The sequence below is a fragment of the Urocampus carinirostris genome, chromosome 9 (assembly GCF_059441175.1).
Source record: "Urocampus carinirostris isolate Australia breed hairy pipefish chromosome 9, RoL_Ucar_1.0, whole genome shotgun sequence".
Taxonomy (NCBI): domain Eukaryota; kingdom Metazoa; phylum Chordata; class Actinopteri; order Syngnathiformes; family Syngnathidae; genus Urocampus; species Urocampus carinirostris.
The window spans coordinates 27,452,798-27,476,645 of record NC_142357.1 but is presented as its reverse complement, the minus strand read 5'-3'; the positions used below and the strand labels follow the sequence as shown (position 1 = coordinate 27,476,645).

General features: G+C 38.2%; 1 protein-coding gene across 2 annotated transcripts in view; it reads left to right on the top strand.

The window, feature by feature from the left end:
* Positions 1–23,848, top strand: part of nlgn3a (neuroligin 3a) — a 363,876-nt gene that overhangs the window by 131,506 nt on the left and 208,522 nt on the right. For both annotated transcript variants that reach the window (XM_088343414.1, XM_088343413.1), the window contains one exon: positions 16,671–16,820. In XM_088343414.1, coding sequence (XP_088199540.1) covers positions 16,671–16,820 — 150 coding nt within the window. The remainder of the gene's footprint in view (positions 1–16,670; positions 16,821–23,848) is intronic.

Here is a 23,848-nt window from a genome sequence, read left to right as displayed (position 1 = left end):
ATTTGACAACTGTAATATAGTATATATTGGTCAATTTTATGTCACTTTTTTCTGTTTTCTCATAAAAAACAGAGAAGTTTGTTCTTTATGTGTCAGAACAAGAACATTGGTAGACCCAAACACGTAACGTTTCACACAAAGCTTTATTGGAGAATCAAGGAAGTCAGGTGCGGGGAAACAAACAACAGCGATCCGGTGCTCGCTGGCCAGGAGGAGCAAGGAGCTCACGGGATCGGAGCGTGGTCGGAATGCGGGAACGAGTGGAGTTGCCGGGCGAATGGACGTGGTCGATGTGCAAAAACGGGTCAAGTAGCTGGAGCGGGAGATCAGAGCGTGGTCGATGGGCAAAAACAGGTCAAGTAGGCGGAGAAGATCGGGAAGTCAGGGACAGACGAGCAGGATACAGGAGAGAATGGGACAGACGGGAGCCACAGTCAAATAGTGCTCGCCTTGCGTATGCGGAGGTTCACTGACGGACTGACAAGGAGTGAATGGAAGTGTTTTGTTTAAATAGGACCAATCAGGCAATCAAACGAGCAGGCACAGGTGAGAGCAATGGTTCATCGAGACATTATGAAGGATCAAGAAAATAAAATCAAAACAAAAATAAAATAACAAAAACTATAATTAGAATTGGTAAACGTGCAACCGATTAAGCCTAAATGCGCCGGCCAGACTCGTTCAAGCTGCGCTTAATCAGAAAGTTGGGATTTTATTCAGCCCACTTTTGTGTCTTACCCCCTTTGGCAACTCCCCACCAACTCGCTTCAACACACTCTGGTTGCTATTTAATGAGCCACTTAAATGCCAAGACATTAAAAATATAAACTCACCAAATCAATCAATAAAGTGGGTTGGCGTCATTGTTCTTGACATAGAGATATACCATGAACTGCATTGGTTGATCTTAGCAATTACGATCCTTCTATTTTTTTTTACAATTAATCTATGTATCATGCCGTACGGGCTGCAACTGATAATTCTCCACCCTATTGGGCTATAAATGCAGAAATGTAGTTTGATTAATCTGTGATCCTCACTCTTAACGTAAAAGGCAACCAATTACCCCTGCGCAAACACAGCACATAAAACTCTCCCCCCAACTCTCCTTTTATTTACACAATTCTCGTAGGTCATATTTATTAACTTCAAAACATTAAATTTTTCTGGAAGGTGAGCAATTTTCATGCCTGATTTACGAATGCATTTACCGTAAATTCCGGACTATAGAGCGCACCTGATTATAAGCCGCACCCACCACATTTTAAGAGGAAAACCGATTTTGTACTTACACAAGCCGCACCTGTATATAAGCCGCATGCGCCCACATTAAAAAATGTAACACAAACACAAAATTAACCCAAACCCGACTTTAAGTCCAACGATTGAAACTGAATGCCCTTCATAAAAGTACACAGTCCAAAAATCACAGCCAGCAAAATGAACGAAAAATGATACCGATAGTTAAGGTTTGATTCAGACCTGCAGAGTCCGGGTCCCGTTGAAAGTAATGCAAGGAAAAAAGTGTATATTTCCAAAGGTAAGGGTGGGAAGAATATATATCCACTATTGTCCGCCGCGTCCACAAACACTCACCTTTACCGGTCCCCACTTCCCGTTAGCCCGCGTTTTTTTTTTGCCCCTTCTTTTTTATTCGCCCGAAATAAATACATTACAAAAATATACAGTTGCAAATACATATTATACATGGTTTCACATATTTACAAAGAAAGACGGTACACCGAGAGATTTTTCAAAGCTTTAATAATAATACTATAACGTGCTTTGTTTTGCTTTCACTTTTAATATAGGTGTGCAAAGTGTTTTAGCCCTTTTTTTTATTTCCACACCTTCATGTTAGTGTAATCTTTCGTACGGAAGATTACGATAACGCGAACGTACGATTAGCCTGGGATTAAAACGATTTACATTATTTTTAATGGGAAAAATGATTTCGGTGATCGAACAATACGGTTTTCCAACAGGGTTCTGGAACGGATTATGGTCGAGAACCGAGGTTCCACTGTATGCACAAGCCAATAATTTACAGTCTTCCTCGGCGCATACATTCCCTCGGTCTAAATCTTACCTTTTGTACTCGAGCGCCGCTGGCGGCCATTAGAAAAATTACATAAATTAGGCGTATCACTGAATAAGCCGCAGGGTTGAACGTTTCGGAAAAAGGTAGCGGCTTATAGTCCGGAATTTACAGTACATCTACATCAGTATCGGTCCTTCTTAGTTCCCTTGCGCAAAATACCGTCCAAGCTGGAAGTCACCTTCATCTAAAGGTTGTTGCCACCATTACGAGCACAACAGGGAAGCGAAGATTCATGGGAGAGCTGTTCACTTTCACACTTCTTTCATGTGTGAGCCACCATGCCAATTTTTTTTTAAATCGGTGGGACACTTCCTAGTTAATCATGGAAATGTCAAGGGGACACGGCGATGCTGGCAAACTTGGAAGATTCTGATGAATGCGAATCGCCAGGAAGTCAACCGACTTGTCGCAACATTCTTCTTTGCTGTTTGTGATCGAAAAGGACGAAAATTTGTTACACCGTGTTCCTTCGCTGTCGTGTTTGTCCCTCCTCCAAGGCCGAATGGCTCTCTCGCTCTCTCTCGCATACTCAGAGCATCTCATTTGATGTTGGATGAAAGGGAAAGCTAGCAGGATATTCAGGGACATTCCAAATATTGTCAGTGACTTGAAGCAGCTGTGTAATGTGTTGTAATTACACAAAATGTTTTGCAAGCAATGACGGCAAAAATGAAAGTTTGACCAAAAAATATGCTGCTAAAAATATGTTGCTGTTTTTAAAACGGGAAAAAAAAATACTCAAGCACTTGTTAGGACTGGAGGGGCAACTATTTCCTGATGAGACCATGACAGTAGTCTCATCTCATCTCATTAGCCGTACCGCTTATCCTCAGTAGGGTCGCGGGGGGCTGGAGCCCATCCCAGCAATCATCGGGCAGTGGGCAGGGGACACCCTGAACTGGTTGCCAGCCAATCGCAGGGCACACAGGGACAGACAACTCATTCGCTCATTCACACCTAGGGACAATTTGGACCGGCCAAGTCACCTGATATGCATGTCTTTGGAATGTGGGAGGAAACCGGAGTGCCCGGAGGAAACCCACGCAAGCACGGGGAGAACATACAAACTCCGCACAGAAAGTCTGGAGCTGGATTTGAACCCACGACAGGTTCCCAAAAAATGGAAAAAATACTTTTAAAATGCAAATGTTAGCCGTGTCCTAACTGGTAATGTAGTTTATATCAACACATTGGGAAAACCCTGATTAAACTGAGGCATTTATTTTCCATGTCCACAAAAATCATCAAAAACAATCCATTGAATCCAACCGTGTGAAATATTTACCCCAAAACACATGACAATGCCGACAGATAAATAAAAATCCGCCTAAATACATTTCTCCTTCGTTAAAACGATTTTTTTTCGCTTCAAAACTCTATTTGAAAATAAACAAACTCCTACAATTATCCCCAATTTGTTAGTTAACCCCCTCCTTTCGATTGACACCTTTCTCGGCCAATAGCAGGCTCTTTTCCCGGTTCACAGCCCATGTTGGCCTATGCGGGCCGGTTTGATAAAACTCCATAAGGTCCGAATGTCTTCAGCCAGTAGAAACCAAATCAAATGATAATTGACACATTTGTTAGCAAATGAAATTTCCAACTCGAATGTATCCCATTTTACTGGAGTGCATTCAAAACAGAGCTGAAAAAAATATGCACAAGGCAATACGGGATTCATATTTACGCAACATTATTACGCAGGGGGGAGGACATATTGATTTGACCTCTGGGAAGAGAAGTCAAACATTTACAACTCTTTCACGATGTCCAAAAAAATGGCCGAAGTAAAATGCACATTTGTAAATGTTTTTATAGCTGTAAACTGGCCAAATGGCCTTTTTTTAAAAACGACTAATACTACCCCCAGAAATATGTGTAAACTATTAGGTTTAGTTTTTCGGATTGTGATCAAATTTTACAAGGTACCAGGTAAGGCTTTAAGCTATTGTCTCACCTGTTTTCCAGCTAAGATGCCCATGCTGCACTCATCTGCAGCCATTTAATTGCAAATAAAGAAAATAAGAAAAGACAGTCTATCTCTATGTGTTCCAACTTAGATTAAACAATGTTAGTAGCAGTTGGAGTGAGAAAATTTCACAGTCTTATCCTTCAAAAGAGACCAAAACTGTCCACATTCTCCAAATGGTTCAAGAACAGCATTCAATTTACTCGGGTACTTCTTGGATTAGGATTTCAGGCAAAATTGTACAAGAGCGTTAGGGGTTCAATCGACTCTTAGAAGTACTAAAGTAAATGTACAGAAGTTTATATAACTCTTTCCTACCAACCTCTGCAAACAAATGCCGACTGCAAGTCTGACTTCACGACCGGTGCCGCTCGGCTGCGTGAAGACCCTTTCTTAAAGTGAGATCCGTGAGCGATTTCAGTCGAGTCGGTTGACGGCGAGGTTCCAAAGACCGAAACTGAGAAGGAGAGGGGATAAATGACTAGCTTTCACTTTCACAAGTAGAATATTGACTAAACTCAAGAGTGGGGGAGAGGGCCCGCCAGCAGCCCAATCAATCCTGTATTCACTTGAAAGGTTCTGGCCCCTTATGTCCTGTTAAAAGACACGCTTTTCTGTATTTTGGACACTTGTCAGCAGGAATGATCATTGCTTCTATGGGGCGACTTAAAACATGTTTGAAGAATAAAATGCATAATTTTTTAGGCGTGAAAACTTTTGTTAACCATTTCATCCACAATTTTTGCAACACTTCAGGAAATAGCTTGGGAAGTTAAACGCTATATAACTGGAGACCATATACATTTGCAAATCAATGTTTTGGTTACCATGGCGCCCAATTAGCCCCGCCCGTGTGGCGCCAGCTGCAGTTTTTTCGGTCCGTCTGCGAATCGCTGTTTTTACACAGCAAGCCCTATTTTCACCTGTCCTGTTTTTTGCTCCTGTTTGTCTCCCATTACGACCTGTTTTGATCTCGACCACGTCTGTTCTCCTTTCCGAATAACGATCTGTTTTTGACCTCGACCACATCTACTCTCCTCTTATCTTGTTTCAGATCCCGATCCCATTTTTGCTCTTCTGTCCCGGCTACTGACCCATTTTTTCTGTTCCCGACACCGCCATCGCTCGCCACTTCGGCGTTCAAAACGATCTGCTCCCTGCGACCACCGATCACCAGATCGTGTGTGCAATCCTTTCCCTTCTTCCCAATAAAACTGTGAAAAACATTAAGCGAGTGGGTCCTGTTTCCGTTCTGGTCCTGACAGTCAAGGAATAATTATCTTAACCCAAAACTTTGTTTTTGACATTGTCATGAGAAGCTACTCAGTGTGTGTTATTATTGTTACATGATGGATAAAATCCCCAAACCAGTGTCTCGGTTATTGGTAGCCTTTGCTTGATTGGGACCATTCGACTATATATAAAACCCCATTTCTTTGAAAAAAACGCTGGAACACCTTTTGGATAAAACTACCTGTAGTCATTTTAATGAATAGTTTTAGAAAACTCACAACAGTTTTTTAAGACTGCAGCATTGACTGTGATCATTTTATACCCATGTATGTTGTCCAATTTGGGTTACTTTTGACCCAATCGTCTCTAGCCTAAAAATTATATGAAAAATAATACAATTTTGTCAAACAATGTTTGGACCTCTTTAAAACAACAACTAATGTGGAATGGTTTTATAAATTGATGGCACTGTCAGGACCAGAACGGAAACAGGACCCAATTGTGTCACGTTTCTCACAAGTTTTATTAAAGGAAAGAGGAAGGGCTGCGCCCATGATCTGGTGTTCGCTCTGAACGCGGAAGTGGATCTTCCGTGGCGAGCGTTGGCGGTGTCAGGAACGGAAAAACGGGTCAGTAGCCGGGACAGGAGAGCAAAAACATGGTCGGGGTCAGGAGCAGGTCGTAAGCCAAGAAAGGAGAGTAGACGTGGTCGGGGACAAAAAGAAAGTCGAAAGCCCGGACGGGAGAGTAGACGTGGTCAGGATAAAAAAACGGGTTGAAGCCGACGGGAGCAAAAACAGCTGGGAGTCAGGGTCGAAAAAAGGCTTGCCTAGTGTTAACTGAGGTTCGCAGACGGACTGACAAAAGGGAACGGATAGGAGTGGGTTTAAAAAGGGACAGGGAGCCAATCAGAGTCCGAGTCAGTTGGCGCCAAAGGAGCGGGCACAGGTGATTCACATCGGTAATCATGACTGGCACAGCATTCTTAAAACCCTAGAATTGATAATGGGTAATGGCTAGAGCACTTTTTTGTTTTGGATCAAAACTACCCATTTTGTGGAATTGTTTTATGCAAGAATGACACAGCTGCTCCAATGCAGCACTGTTCATTTTTCACCCAGGTCCATAACACTTATTTGGGTTATTTTACAGTCGACCTAATAGAGTCTAACCTAAAAGAATTTATGAAAAATGAAACACTTTTGACGAATAAATAGTTGGACTTTTTGCTTTGAATCAAAACAACTCAGTTAGTGGAATAGTTTTATAAATGAATGGCACGACAGTTTTTTAAACCGCACCATTGCCATAATGGGTAAAACCCCTAAACCAATGTCATGGTTATTAATAACCTACACTAAAACCTTAACGATCAAAAATAATCCAAAGTGTTTGAAAAATTGCTGGACCATTTTTTTTATTTAAACTATCAAATTTTGGAATGTTTTTTTTTTTTTTTTTTTTTTTTTCATTAATGACACAGCTGTTTACTGTGTTAATTTTTGACCTAGGCGCATCACCCAATTTGGGCTATTTTAGACGCAATAGAAGCTAAGTTTAAAAAAATCTATCCATCTATCTATCTATCTATCTATCTATCTATCCATCTATCTATCTATCTATCTATCTATCTATCTATCTATCTATCTATCTATCTATCTATCTATCTATCTATCTATCTATCTATCTATCTATCTATCTATCTATCTATCTATCTATCTATCTATCTATCTATCTATCTATCTATCTATCTATCTATCTATCTATCTATCTATCTATCTATCTATCTATCTATCTATCTATCTATCTATCTATCTATCTATCTATCCTAGTCATATCCCTCAAGAGGGGTGACCGAATGCAAGACAAACATATACACAAAAACAAAAAAAAGAAAACAAGGAAAAAGTAGTAAAAACACTAACAAATTGACCATGGCCACCCCAAATACCCAAACAACCAAACAATTTAAGCACCTCGGCACCCAAGTTGGTCATGCTTTCGTCCCTCTAGATCAGGGACTCTTAAAAAATAGTAATAAGTGAAAAATAACCCAAATTTGTCGAAAACAATGGAGGGGCCACTTTTTTACTTTGGACCGAAACAACCCATTTTGCGGAATGGTTTTATTAACTGATGTTGTGTTTAAAAACAGGGTAGCATTGACTGTATTCACTTTTCACCAGGGACAATTTCGGTTATTTTTGACCCAGTAGAGTAGCTTTTTTTAAAAAACAAAAACGAAAAAAAAACTGTTTTACAAAATGTAAATTGTCCCCTTTTTATAACTACTTGGTCAACAAAGGCATCTGTCCTGACAACAGAATCATCAACAAAAATAATGTTGTAATATTGAAATGTATCACTGTATAAAGTCATGATAGTATTCTTCATTTATAACTTCATTGTAGCCATTCATAATTCTTTCAATTATTGAGTCCGAATCTATGTGCTATTTGAGTGTACTTAATGTCTTGATAGAATTACTTGACTTCTTGACATAGCCATAATTCAGTTCTTTTTCCATCTCTACATTGTTTCAAGTGTTGTGTTAGTTTGCAGTTAGGAGAAGGCCTTGGAGTTGTATCAGTACTTGACAGACTCGGTCTAGACCAAAGGCTGGTGTGAAGAATGGATTATACCAATATCTCTAAAGTTCCATGTTGTCTAAAACCAGCCCTCCTAGTATAAAAGTGATTGTTGGCCATATTGTCTGCACGTGTAGTGAGATCATACAGTCTTGTTCTGTACCTTTATGGGGCGGCAGTAGCTCAGGTGGTAGAGCGTTCGTCTTTGGATCAAGGGATCCCAGTTCGAATCCCGTCTCGCCCGTGTTACATGTAGAAGTGTCCTTGGGTAAGAAACTGAACCCCTAATACCCCCAATAAGCAGGTTAGCGCCTTACATGGCTGCAGGGCCGCTATTGGGAAATGTGGAGCACATTGTAAAGCGCTTTGGGAAGTCATTGACTTGAAAAGCGCTATATAAATGCAGATCATTTCATTTTTCATTTCATTTCATTTACCTCACATTAGCCTGACTACTATGGTTAATGAATGTATAACTAGCTCAACTGAACTGCTTTTGAAGCACATCCGCCCCCCGAGAAGGTTTGCTTCGGCTCTTGAGGTAATTTTAATCCATTATCACTAATCTCTGTGTACTTATTTTTACTGTATGTTACTTTTCCTATCACTTTATTTTATTGTAGTTTAGGGAATGGTAGAAAACTGCTATTATTTTTTTCATTGACCTGATTTTCAGATACTTTTTTGAAAATATAGGTTAAAAATACCGGATCATTTCATTAAACATGTTATGTGGACTTTATTTTGTGCCTGTTAAAAATGCCTGCCACATCATAAGGAAATACTTCATTTTACATCTGATCCTATTGGGATGTAATTACAAGCTTTTAGAAGATTCAATAAGTTTTTCTAGACTATATGCATCATTTAAAAAAGAAAAAAACATTTGATCAGTCTTGACTTTGGATTGTAGCCAATATTTGTATTTGGTCTTTTGTCTGTTTGACTTTGACATACTTGTTTTAGAAGGATTGAGAAGCTGGACCAATTTGAAGACAACGTCGTGCAGATTTTGCACGAAATAATCCATTTTTTTGGGTCATTGTCTACTAGGTTAGGCTGAAAAACTGAGTTCTCCTGTAGTGTCAAGTGCAAAATCTTTATTTTCTGTTTAAAACGGCCTAGAGTTTGGCTGGTTCAACTTTAACCTAGATTTTTCTTTTTTGCCCTTTTCACTAACAGGACAAAGTCCACAAAAACTTGGGGGGTTCTATTCATATTTATTACAATTCAATTGTTAAGGTTTGGTTTTGGCATTGGTGGGGACAAACCACATTTTTAAGCGATCACATATTGCTTGGGACAAAACAATGATTGCCCGATAATGATGGGCACATAGTGCTATTTTCTCATTTAAGTGATAACAGAATAGCGGTGGGGACAAAATAATGATTGCTCGATATTGGTGGGGACACGTCCCTCTATCCATGCCAGAACTACAGGCCTGTTGCAAGTGTTCAAATACGGTCATATTTTGCATTTGAGAAATATGTTATTTAGACGTTATTTTCTGATCTTTTAATTGAATAAACACAAGTATGCATTTCATAATCTTCATTTTTTATCTACATTTGTGTTTTTTTACATCCAATCATGCATGAATTTATATTTCCTTTGTTACTGATCCAATAATTAATGAACTCTGCTTTTCTTTTCTAGCACCAAGCGCCCGAGCGGACGTTTTGATGTTATATTATGCATTCCCGAGTTTTATTGAGGTCGATTACGTGTTGATTTGTTTGCTTTGACACCGACGAAAGAGTCAGGAAGCGGCACTCGGATGTTAGCAGCTCATTAAACACAATCTAGTTGCTTTTAATAATGCATCCTCACATCCTATTAGAGTACTGTTGAAACTACAACGTGGGAAATCCAGGATATAGTCCGTGATGGTGGGTTGACACAACTGGGTAAGCGAGTAGTTGTCCCAGTGACTCCTCCCACATAAGATCAAGTCAATAAATAGCTGCGCACAAATCCAGCTGATGCTTCTGAAGTCACACTCCCAAAAGGGATTGAACTGTTGTCATGGCGACATGATGTGAATCAACATCGGAGGTGACTGATGACACTGACGTGACAAATACCTTTTTATTTGTGTAGGTCTTTGTGTTTTTAAAGGTTTTGTTCCTTCCTCTTGTTCTTCCCTCACCCCCTATGTATGTGTGTTACATTTTTTAGCTTGTCTGTTTTTCCCTCCACTGTTGTCTCACTTCACACATCCTTTCAACACACATATGCACGGAGGTTTGTCAGCTGTAAATCACTGTTTTGCCTTCCCAGGTACCGGCCCTATAAAAGTGAGCCGGATCTTTAAAAAAATGTACTGTGCGGGGCCGATCAATGTGAATGAACAAAAGGGAGAAGGCGATTTACATTGTGTTTCATTAGCAATGCTTGGTGCATAATAATGAGTAGCCCTTGCAGAATGGGCTGATCGGGATGCTGTGAGAGTGTTTTGTCAATACTGTATTCGGGTTAAGATTAAAAGAAACGGAAAATGGGTAACGGAATTATTTAGCGTTACATATGATCAGGCACCTTATACCAGTGATCTGCGACCTTTTTTTTTTACTGTTTTCTGTCTGTTTATAGGGTTGCGCCCTAGCCCAATAATTAGATTAGTAATAATTACAATTATTATATTATTAGTAATAATAATAACACAAATTCCACTGTGTAATGACGAGATCATAAGCAATCTGGATAATATTGGTGAAGTCATTAAATTGCATCTCATCATCAAACTATTTTTACTCACGGTATCACATTGTACAACATTGTTTTAGTCAAGTCATGTTTATTTGTATAGCCCTTAATCACAGAGTCTCAAAGGGATGCACAGACTACAGATTATTGCAAAACACAGACTATTATTACACCATCCCCTGATCTAAAACATACATGAAGGCAAGGAAAAACTCAAAAACCTCAACACGAGGAAAATGAAGAAACTTTGAGGAGGGACCACACATGAAGTAATCCTTCTTCCAGGAAGAACAGGCTGTAATGGATGTTGCAATACAATGAATAATACCCAGACATTTTCAACATGAAATATAGGTCATGTATAAGTTATAGAATATAAATGTGTTTTAAGCCTGGATTTAAACAGTTTGCAGGTCGACTCTCAGGGGGAAAAGCATTCCACAGCACCGGCGCCTGAATGGAGGATGCTCTTCTTGGTTCTTAGGATCACTAGTAGTATTTTCAATTGAAATAAATATCTCTACATTTATTAAATCCTTGTTTTAACGGCATGCTATTTATTTTCCTAGGCAAAAAACGAGCACAGTGGCTGGGTTATAAGATTTTCATTTTATTTCAATAATTGCCTTAAACGTGATTTATGAGTAATCGCTTGTAATAATTTTGTAATATATTAGCTCTGATCAACGTTCACAATTTTCCAGCCGATCACCGTTTTCAAATCTTTTGAAAAGTGAGACAATACGACCCTATTTTTGGTGAGATCATTATTTCTTGTTAGAGCATCCGTATTTACCTGTTTTGTTATACTGTATTATGAATAAACTACCCCAAAAAATCTATCAAACAATCAAATACTTGTTTTAACAGAACATTGATTCTTTTTCTAAACACAAAAAACTACAGTAGCTTGGATATAAAAACCTTATGATACTATTTTTATTCTGTTTTCATTCTGCCATAAAACAAGTAACCACATATAATAACATTGAAATCAGAGGTGGGTAGTAACAAACTATATTTACTCCGTTACATTTACTTGAGTAAGTTTGGGGATTTTTTGTACTTCTAAGAATACTTTTAAATCCCTGTACTTTTACTTGAGTAAATTTGTGGAGAAAAAACATTAGTTTTACTCCGCTACATTAGGCAACATTAAAGTCGTTACTTCGTTACTTAATGAATCCCTTTCACGTAAGTACGCGTCTGACTTCATTATGACGGAGACCTCCGACAGGCTCTACCATGTTTGACCAATCAAATGTACCAGCCTGGTCACGTGACCATATTGAACTTTGGCGAGTGGAAAGTTGTTTACGGATGAAATAGATTGAAAATGTCGCTTAGCAATACCGACTATGCAAACACGGAAGATGAGAAGCACCCCTGGCCTCACATCTAAAGCTTGTTTTCCTTAAAAAGGATGGCAAACTCCAGCCACAATATGCAATGCCTCCTTTGTTCGAGTTCATGAGCTAGCTTGTTGTTCTGCTTGCAGAGCCTGTTAAATATTGGGGCTTTAAATGTGCTAATTGGTGCTACATGTGCATATTTTTTTATTTGTATTTTTATTTTTTATTAAAGCCCTTAAATTTATGTTGATTAATTTAATCTACTTTTAAATTAAAAGTATGTTTTGTTGATTGGATGGACTTTGATCATCTGATTGGTTGTTTAAAAAAAATCAATAGATACGACTTTGCTACGTAGAGTAAATTTTTCATCTAGTACTTTTTTTAGTTTTACTCAAGTAAGTATTTGGAAGACTACTTTTACTTCTACTTGAGTAACATTATTCTGAAGTAACAGTACTTATACTTGAGTACAATTTTTGGCTACTCTACCAAACCTAGTAAGGAGTGAGATAAAAATGGTGGAAAAGATTGGGTTAGCATCTTCACTGATTGTCCAAAAAGAAAGCTGATAAATCAATTAATCTAATGTGTACCTCAATTTTATAATTGAGCTTTTTTGTCACCTAATAATTGTTTTAAAAGGCTGATTAATTCAATTATTTAATATTACTGTCTGGCCTTAGAGCAGACCAAGATTTTTTTTTAATTAGGTGTGAAGTATAGGTCTGAAACCACCAGAGAAATCCCAATCTGTGTTTTTCATGAGCAAATATCGGAAAAAGATTACCCCAGGGGTCTTTCCCACACGCAACCCCCTTTTTGAAATCATTTAAATTGTAAAATATTTCAATAGCCTGTCACTATAGAAACCGGAATACCATTTTCCTTGTTCCGGTTCAATTTGATCCGTTTGGCTTGTGTTGTTTGTTTTTGTTTTTTTTTCCTTCTCAATTTTCTCTTTTTCTCAAGTGTAGCCATTTTTTGCCCTCCAATCTTTGTCACTTTTTTGCCCTTTGCACCTTTTCTCATTCGCACCACTCTCACAGTGTTAGGAGAAAAACGGCAAGACGGAGAAAGGCAGGAGGGGGAAGGGGGCGAGTCTGTGATTGAAAGTGATACAATATTTGAAGGAGGGAGAGTGAGAATGGGGTTTATTTTTTTGGTCCGGTCACTCCTGCAGATGCTCGCCAGTTGCCAATTCACGACACTATTCCTCAGCAAGGTGTGCGTTACTGAAAAATTATAATAAGTAACATTTACTTTATTTAAAAAGTAATTCCATTACCCCCCAGATCAGTGAAACCCAAAAGTAGAGTGTTAATCTGAAATCAACTATCTAGTTACAAATAATAGTCTATATTCACATTCAAACCAATGACCTACAACTCTAAAATAGCCACAAAACAAAATAAATAGAAGAAAATGTAAACTCCAACTCATAGAAGCCATGCACGCTTTATATTTTTTGGCTTGTGCAATCTTGACTGCAAATCGACCCTGAACTGAGACACTCCATATCCACTTTGTTTCTGGGCTTGGCTTCGACCAAGAGATGGGCGACATTGGAAGCTTTGGTACTGATGGAATCAAAATAAATAAAGGCTAGTATGAACCAGTATGGATGTGGATCCTTGGTAATCTCATGCTCATTGAATATTGCAAATCCGGCTAGATGCAAGTACACATATGGTAGAGAGAATACCTCCATGAGGAAAACATCAACCCTCTCATACCACCGTAACTATTCCGTTTTACTTTGTAAGAATAAAAGCAAATATAGATAGAAGGTAAGTTTTGGATTATTGGGATGGCTAGAAGTAGGGTGCTGCAGTATAAATTTTGCCGCCAAAAGCGGTCTGAAACCACACAAAAGCAGAATTTTATAGATTTTGTTGGTATTAAGTGACATAAAGCCTTGACACAAAACCTAACTAAAGACCCTCACGGAGAGCAAAAGTAAAACAGGGTATTTTTTCAGGAAAATTGGTTCAGATGTTTTGGAGCCTATAATTCACCTACACACACCCCCATATACACATGCACACAAATGGTAGCTTATAGTAGTTTATTTTAGATGTATTTAGATTAGATATAAACATTGAGGGCGGCACGGTGGAAGGGTGAATAGGGCGCAGCCCTATGGTGCAGATATCCAGGGTTCAATTTCAGTTACTGCAGCCTCCTCATGTGGATTTTGCATGTTCTCTCTGTGCCTGCGTGGGTTTCCTCCGGGCACTCCGGTTTTCAGGTTAATTGGTTGGTTGAAATTGTCCCTAGGTGTAAATGAGCGAGTGAGTGGTCTGTCCCTGTGTGCCCTGCAACTGCCTGGCAACCAGTTCGGGGTGTCCCCTGCCCACTGCCCGAAGATAGCTGGGATGGGCTCCAGCACCCCCGCGACCCTACTGAGGATAAGCGGTGAAGAAAATGGATGAATGGATGGATAAACTGCAAGGGTTGTATGTTATATTGTGAGCAGAGGAGAACATTTAGTGACCAGAGGACATTGTACTTCAGAAACTGCTTTCAATATGTAGAGTAATATGATTTCAGACCGCCATTTTTTTCTAGTTAAAGATAAAAAATAAATGGCCCTCAATGACCTGTACATCTGTGGAAAATTTTAGAGAGAAAACACACACAAAAAAAGAGTACAATGTGTAATTAAAGTGTTTTTTCCCCCTGATCACTGTTGAGCCAAATTAGCCCCTCTCTGTTAGGGATTATGCCGGAGTAGCTTTCTCTCTTAATGGTTTCCTTCTTGCTTTGATTTTTTTCTGCAAAGCCAAAAATAAATTTAAAGTTTAAAGTCAAATTAATGACTTCTCAAGATTATGGTAACGTGCAAGTATTTATACCAACTAGGTTGGTATTGCTACTCATGATGGGAGCTGTATTGGCTGCTTTATAGGGGTCATTTAACAATTGCAAACCTCAAATTAAACTAAGAGTAAATTGCAATTAAAGGGACAGTGTGTATTTTTTAACACCCTCCACAAGTAAAAATAAAGTCATGAAAAAAAAACGGCAATATTGAATTAAAAACATCCAAAATTACACGAACTATCATATAAATGTACATTTATATGCAGAGAGATGAGCAGTTCTTTTTATTACGGAATATTCTGGGAAAAATGGGCTATAGAACAATGGTTGTAGACATTTACTAGCACGAAGTCCAAATGGCGTATACCAACCGGCATAAGGGGCATTGTGTATTATTTATCGCCTCCTAATGGTATTTTTTAAATTAATTGAAAAACAATATGTATTAGAATAAATAGCAAGAGAGAGGGAGAGAGATAGAGAGAGGGGTGGATCGATGGATGGACGGACGGACAGACAGACAGACACAATTGGTGAGTGTGAAGTACCGTATTTTCCGCACTATAAGGCGCACCGGATTATAAGGCGCTACAATGGGAATGTCGACAAAACAGTCAGATAGTTCGGTCAAACTTATTACCCCCTTAACATTCCGAAAGCTTGCAAAGAAGCAAATACGTGTCGTAGACACGTGCGGATGCGGTGTCTGTACGATGTCACTCAAATGCATCGTTCCGAATATCATTCGGAAGGTTAAAGTCTTGGGATTCAAGAAATGCCAACCATTCCTTAGTTTTCTATTTTCTTTTTCTCTTTGCAACTTTACTGTGCATATGACAATAAACACTTGGAATTGAGTTTAATTTAAAAAAAGACCCATCACAGAAACATCGAGATCACTCTGAAACAAGAAACTGGAAAAATATATAGCCGGAGTAGCTCACCGAAGTCGTTGTGTTCAATAATAATGTGCAACCATGGTCCTTTTATACCCGTGAGTGTAGTAAATACAGGAGAGTAAAATATTTACAAATACAGTACAGAATAGTAAAATACTATTTACTCTATGCCGTAGTTCTACCCAACATGCTATTCACATTCATCTTTTTCAGCCAATTGCAGGCTTTGTTTTGTCCCTTTAACCTATGGGAGCCTGTAAATGATAAAAATGATCCGCCCCCTTTACCTCCGAATAACTTTAGCCGATAGTGATCGATTCAACTGATGATTGACACATCTTTTTCGGCCAATTGCAGGGTTTGTTTTGCCCCTTTAGCCTATGCAAGCCTGTAAATGATAAAAAGTATCCGCCCCCTTTACCTCCGAATAACTTTAGCCAATAGTGATCGATTCAAATGATGATTGACACATTGGTTAGCCAATGAAACGCCGTTATGTAAATCCCAGCATACACCGCAGATTGCTTCGCGTTAGGGGGGAAATCTAATCGGCGGCTGCTTTCATTAGTTGCAAGACTTTGCGACTTAATATTGATCCATATATAAGGCGCACTGTATTATAAGGCGCATGGTCAGCTTTTGAAAACAAATTAAGACCTTTAGGTGCGCCTTATAGTGCGAAAATACGGTAGTTATTATTATTATTTCCTATTAGCCTACACATATTTTATGTTATTCTCCTGCCACAAAGTGGCATGTTTTACATGTCCCTTTCAAATGCTGAGTGAAATTACACATGATTGGCTGCGGAGATAGCAAATTAGCCCAATTAAATTGAAGCCGGTTTAAAAAAAATGACATCCGTGCCCGTTTGAGCTTGTACCTGGGAAGGTGACGGACAGTTTTTATGTTTTTCACAAAAATGGATTCGAACCATGAGGGTGAACGGATGATTGTCCGAGGTAAATGTGGTAACATTGGTCGTTCTTGCAGACATCCGAGACACTGGCGCCAAGCCCGTGATGGTCTACATCCACGGTGGATCCTACATGGAGGGGACGGGCAACATGATTGACGGGAGCGTCTTGGCGAGCTACGGCAACGTCATCGTAATCACCCTCAACTACCGCGTGGGAGTTCTCGGTGAGTCATTTTTCTTGCTTTTTCAAATGTGTCATGAATTCGTTGCCAACGTGATGGCGAGATGATGGACGGCAATTAGGCCCGGATGGGAACAACATGATAATGATTCCGATTGGTCAATCTGAATTTCTATCTTCCAGATCAGGGGTCCAGAACCTTTTTTGACCCAAAGAACCATAAAAGCAAATAAAAGTGAGAAAGCCACACTGTAAATTTTAAGACAAAATTCAACAAAACCGCTAAACCATACTAAAGCAAATTCTTCAGTGCATTTTATTTTTCGATGTGACGTTTGATGATTTGTTGAATCTATGAAAAAAATAATGCCGTATTCAGCGTCCCATATCAATATAAATATACTACTTAACATGTGTCTCACTTCTGCAGTTACTTAAGAGTGTCACGAAACAAGAAGGAGTCAGCGCGTCCTATCCTGTGTATAGCTTCGCCCATCCCTACCGCCCACCCAATTAAATTGCTCTAGGTGCTTTGCTAGAGCTTTTCGGTACTTAACATTTGTTGTGTGGCTTTTCATTATGAAGTGTCTAAACAATGAACGTAGAATGCTTAATCAGCTTCTATATAGAGGATTAATTAGCAATGTCTGTTTGTGTGACACATTGACTGTAAACTGTAGTGAAGATTATATCTTCTATATAACGGACCCAAAACCTTAGAATTATTAATTCATCTCTACAATTGATTATTGAGTAAGTACTATTTTATCTCTGAGCCATATGTACATAAAGGAGCCACATCCTGTTGTAGATGTGTGAGTACTGGTTATGGTTGAAAAAAGTAGAAAAAAGTGGTATTTAACATTTCTATTGCAGAGAAAACTTGGTTTAGAAGTTAATAAGCAGTTTGTTTCATTATTCTAGTTAGCGATTCCGTTGTGACCTAACAAATTAATTATTTAATGTTCACATTCGAACAATGACATTTATGCATTTTTTATTCAGCTTTTTTCCTGAGGAAAACATTCAGTAGACACTTATACCATTGTTTCTCAAATGGTACCTCTGGACCCAAAAGTGGACCGTGGACCTGTTTTGAGTGGGCCACAGGCCTTTGCCTGGTCAAAATAATGCTAAGAAGAAGAAAAACTGAAGGTTAATATCAGGCCCGTCGATGGTGCTGAAGAGGGACCACATCTCCTTTTATTGTGTATTGTTTGTTTTATTTCCTTATTCTGCACATTACAATGGGTCCCAAGAAAGTCAGTGATAAGGGAAAGGAAAATTGAAAACAGTGACAACAACAAGTGAGTCGAAGATTGAAATGATTACAAAATATAAAAATGGTGTATGGGGTGTCTGCCATTGATAATTTCATATTTAAAGCTTTTCACCAGTATAATAATCTATATTAACTACATAAGTAAACACTTGTCGATGCTTAGGTAGAGGCTTTATTAATATTTTGATTTTCTTTTAGCATGTAGCTATTTTAAAGCAGTTTCAGGGAGACACTTTTATACAATGTAGGTTTATATGTGAGTTTATTCATTACTTGAAGTCGTTTTGGTTTTCCAAGTCATTTTATTTTTTTGAACGAATGATAACAAATGTATTCTACTTCTCCTCTTTACACTGCACAATCCTTTCATTTAAAACACAGATTGGAGAAGTAGATTTTTTTTGGGTGTGATTTGGGTTGCAGTTTGCCATTAGGGTGGAATTGTGGGTCCTGAAGTTAGACCAGTTGTGAACCAGTCTCTTATATAACACTTGGTTCAAAGATGCTCTGGTTATTTTCAGGGTGGAGTAAAATATATATATTTTTAATACCAGCGAATATGACACCCACAAACAGATTTTGGCTAAGTTGTTGTTGAATGTAAATTCACAAAAACATGTGTTTGTACCTTTGCTTGTGTTTGTGGGGGTGAGAAAGAAAAGAGGGCACCCTAAAGCAAAGAATGGAGCTCCATGGAAACAGCTGCCGCGGCATAAAATGGGACTTTGTTAGCACGCTAAGCTTTTTAAGCTCTTTCATCAGGCAACCAACCATAGTTAATATCATTTCCTCGATATTTGCTTACACAATGGATACATATTATTAAAAAACTCACACTGCTCAGTTTAAAAAAACCAGCATATTTGTCTTTGTGCTTTTTTTTTGTGTGTGAGCACTCCATTAGCGAAATAGCGACAAATGAAAGCGTTGTTTTCGTCTCCAAACAAAGCTCAGCCGTCAGATTAAAGCCAACCGCTGCAGAATTTGCACAGGAGTGGAGATTGTTGCCTCGATAAACACGAGTCGCATTGTCTGCATACTAGCTCGAGAAAGTTGTTTACCTTCAGATGTTTAACAGGCTTCAGAAAGTTTGCAGGAATTTAGTTCAAGTGACTACAGTTACTATTTTTTTTATTTAGTTCTATGTGTGCCTTCTACTACAAACGTGTTGTAATTTGGGTATTTAATGCAAATAGCATTATGGAAGGTAGTTATTCAATAAAACGTGACTGTACTAGCATACATGGAAGCTAAGCTATATGCATTTTAGTGTTGCATTACTTCAACAATATTTATTTTTAATATGGTGTGGCATACAGAAAAAACTAAAGCAACACAGAATATTAAAATATATTATGGCAAATTTACTAAATATTTAGCGTTACGGATGCTCCCTGAGGTGTTTTTTTGTTTTGTTTTTAAATGAAAGTGGAATAAGAAAGCTTGATGCGGTTGAGAAAATGGTCGAAACGCTTTTTTCGGCCACTTTTTACCATGGAGGAGGACCTCTCGAAGCACATCTTCGAAAAGTAAGTTGCACTTAACTTTATTTATATTTATAGAGCATGTTATTTTATGAAATGTTTATTTCTTAGTACAAAACAATACAGGTTACCTATACAAGCCTTAAACATACAAAATGTATCACAGAAGCAACTTACGAATAAATTCAACTTACGGACGATCGTTTGTAAGTCGGACAGCGTCTGTATCATTATTATTATTTTGCAGGTGGTCTTTGCGTTTATATAGTTGACCTTAGTTTATGCAAGTGTACTTCATGGAGAAGCCAGAGAGAGTGCGTGAACAAATTGCAAAATGAGGGAAATCATTAGTTTATTTAATTTATAATAACAGGAGAAAGGTTTTTTTTAAATGAAAGATTTCATACTGGATGTGATCATTTTTGTTGGCTGTTTTATGTTCTGAATAAAATGAATAGTAATGTAATCCCTCTGTATTTCAGGCTTCATACTTTGCGGCTTTGGTGTATTGTAGGGTTGAAAATATTTTACGATTCATCATCCCAGATCGCATATTATTTCGAGTGGGGGGCCAATAGAATGTAATTTGGGGCGCCTGGATGCTCTGTTTTTGGCATTCTGTCCACCAAAAAGTGATTTGCAGTCGTATGGCCGCGATCCATGAGCCTCGATAGCATATTGCTGCAAACAGGGAACAGCAGACCGTACCCCTTGCAGACATGGCGGCTCCCTTTTTGCCATAACTGCACTCGGGCAGCTGTGATCTCTTATCCACAATTCTATATTGCTGTGAACAGAGACATTAGAAAGGATTCCTGCCATTCCAGCTACAATATTTTTTTTTATTTAATTTTTATTTTTTTTATCGTATTTGTTTATTTTTCTTCGGTTTGGGCCACTAAAACGTGTCATTGTTGTCTGCCGAAAATACACTGCACTGTTTTGGCTGGGATCGGATATCCCTGGTCGACTATTGCTAAGAGCAGGGCCAAGAGAGCAAACCTTTTTCAGTTTTTTTTCCAGCTAAAACGAAGAGTACTTGTGCGGCTGTTATCCAGTGGTCCCGGTCATATATCACTGCAGGCGGGGGTTTGCAGAGTGCATGTTGAAATTGGTGGAGGGGATTCTTTTCTCAATTACCAGTGATAAACGAGGGATTACAGTATTAGTGTGGAATTCTTTCAAACATGATCTTCACAAACCCGATTCAAAGAAATTAATCTTCTGAATCACCAACAATTAAATGCAATTAAATATAACCCAAAATTAGGTCAAAAGTGGACCAATCTATGGCTACAACTTCTGCATCAATTTGATCCATTATTCTCTGATTATTTGTTATTTTTAAATTGTATTCTATACTTGATCACTCAAATTGTTATAGGTTGTTCCAAAGAGAATGAATCCTATTTTTTATATTGTTTTAAAAAAAAAAGTCCAGACTGTTTTGCTTTATGTTTATGAAATGGCCCAATACTGGGTGAGAGGTGGTTATTTACTTAAAATACCCACATTTTGATCAGTTTTTGAAAAATAAAAACATTATAAAAGACCCTTTTTTTTGTATTAGTATGTGTCATATAAACATTTGGAAAACAGCCTTTGTTTCTCAAAAAACACTCAAAATCCATGTAGTTTATTGGTCAATTTTCACCTAAATCGGGGCTTTCTTTCCCTCCACAATTTTTTGGAGTGTACTAATAGTTTTCGAAATGGTCCCGGCTTCATGTGACATTCAACTGCTAGTGCACGGCTCAGCATGCATGGGGTGTGCGTTCTCATATTTTCTTTATGGCACTTCAATTATGAGTCAGATGTTTCTACTCTCACCAGCGCATTTCGTTAAATGTCATTCTACATGCATGCACACACATCCTGCAAACAGGACACACCAGAGCTCTAAGCATGCACAGGCTGAAAACACGTCTATACAAATACACGGATCACACAGCGTGAAGGAAAAAACAATGATGCACGCGCGTTGATGTGCTTGGCTCGCATGCGCAAATAAACAGAGTCGTTCTGTCGTTGAGATCCTTCTGAAGAACGAGTGGAGAAGAAGTGAGCCGTGCTGCATTAGGGCGATAAAGTAGCGCTGTCCGATAATCTCCCCATGGTGCGGCGTCCACGGTTATTACGGACACACTCATAAAGCACAAATAAAAAGCAGGGCCAGGGAGAAATCAGAGCATGATGGGTAAATGAGCTCTAAGCTGTCTGCAACGTCATCGCTTCTCATTTTCCTAACTTGACGTTTCAATCGTTTAAGCTAATTTAGAAGCTCATATTCTGTACTTAGGTAAAAGACACGTCACCTATTGGTTAAGTTAAATATATTTCATGTGAACAAAAATGTGACGTGGAAGTTAGCTCCCTCAATGCCATAATGTACAAATATGTATTCAGAAGAGTTTTCCCTGAGTGCCAAAATGTAAGAATACAAAAAAAAAAAGACTAAATATGAGGGAATTGGCACTGCTCATCAGTAAGTAGCAAGCCTCTGGCAATGATTTCAGTATGATAAAGCAACATTAGATGGCAGTAGTGGCTGTCATCAGATATTTGTCCACATATAGAAACCCCCACGTCATTTTTATATCCAGCGACTGAGAGTGTGTAGGCGTCCCCGAGTAGGCGTAGTGAAGCAACGTGATCAGAGTAGCGAAGAATGGATAAGTACAGACAGAAAAAGACAGAGATTTTTTTTCCTAAAAAAGATAATGAAGTCCCTTCGTCATCTTCAAGGTGGAGAGAGATGACGTTTCGTGCTCATACGTAGGAAGCCGATCACCATGGTGACCAAAATCATGTGATCATGTCACCGGAAGCATGGGCGCTCAACAGTTCTCGCACATTCCATGCAATGTTCATGCATAAGTGTAGTGTTCTGGCTAAAAAAAAGGTTATTTTGAAAAATAACATGTGTTTATGGAACGCATTGTTCATATAGTGGAGGTATCACAAATGCAAAAAAAAAGCCCCAGAGTTAAAGTTGTTTGAAGTGCATCCTTTCTCAAAAAGTTTTTCTCAGAAGTTTTCTTGGAAACGAGTATTTTCAAGAGATTTAGCAATGCTCAACTGTTGTTCACTGAACATTGGTGAAGGTAAGAGGGTTCAAGTTATTGTTTTTTTTATGTCCTATGCTTATATAACCACAGAACTACATTTTCTATAGGCCTGAGTTAAAATGGCAAAAAAAAATCAGGGAAACATCTGGCATTGAATTAGTTAAAAAGACTTAAATTTAGAATGAAGATGTGTTGTGACATAAAAAGCTAGTACATGTTAACATTAGCTTACCACATATCTCGGGTTTAGCTTCTGCTTGCTTTCCCGTGTTGGTTTATTTTGTTGCTGACCCTATTTTGTATCATATGTTAATAATAATGGGTATCTGTATGTAGATGTGTTCCTTTAAAAATAGAAAGAAAAAATATTTACTCAGGACAATGTAAACTAATTACATTATTCATAATTGGTTTTATTAGAATATAACTGTTTGAAACTTCAAGATAAACATGTAATGAAATACTTAAATAATATTCAAAAAAATACCAAGATGAATAAGGCCATATTTACAAAGTATTTAAGAATTATTTAATATGTTTTATAAATTAATCAATTACTATTTTTCTACAATATTTATTTTATTTCTTATGATTAATATTATCATGACTATTTTTCACTTTTGTGTTATTTTTTATTATTGATATTATTAAAATGCACATTATTTTATTATGGTGTTAATATACATGATCAATAACTGGTATTATTACTGCTGGCAATACATAATGGTGTTGTTGACGTGTTCAGTTACACATGTCATCTTTTGCTGCTATTTGACTTTGGGGAATAGGATATTCGGATTACCAGTCAATCAGAGTAAATAGTTATATTAGTAAAGGGCCAATACAATGTTGGTTCATATGCCCAAAAAATGAGTTGCATACTTTGTATATGTTGACCTAATTACAACCTTCTATACATCACCCTAAACATTGTGAAAATCCGCATAGGAGACCCGATTGATTTTTTTTTAACAGGTGCTCTACTAGACTTTGTTGAATAGTCAACTGTGAATAATATATCTGTCCAGTTAATTTTAGCCAGTTTATAATGGCATGTACAACTGCACAAACAGCAAAAAATTGCACTCTGCTGGCTCCTGCTCTCAGCAATGGTCAAGCAGGGAAAATGGGTTACGGCCACAATCGTGCATTTCACTTTAAGTGGGCTAGAATGGCACGCCTCCCAAAAAAAGTGTCTGTTGGACCCTGTTCTGAGCAATATGGGATTAGGGATAAC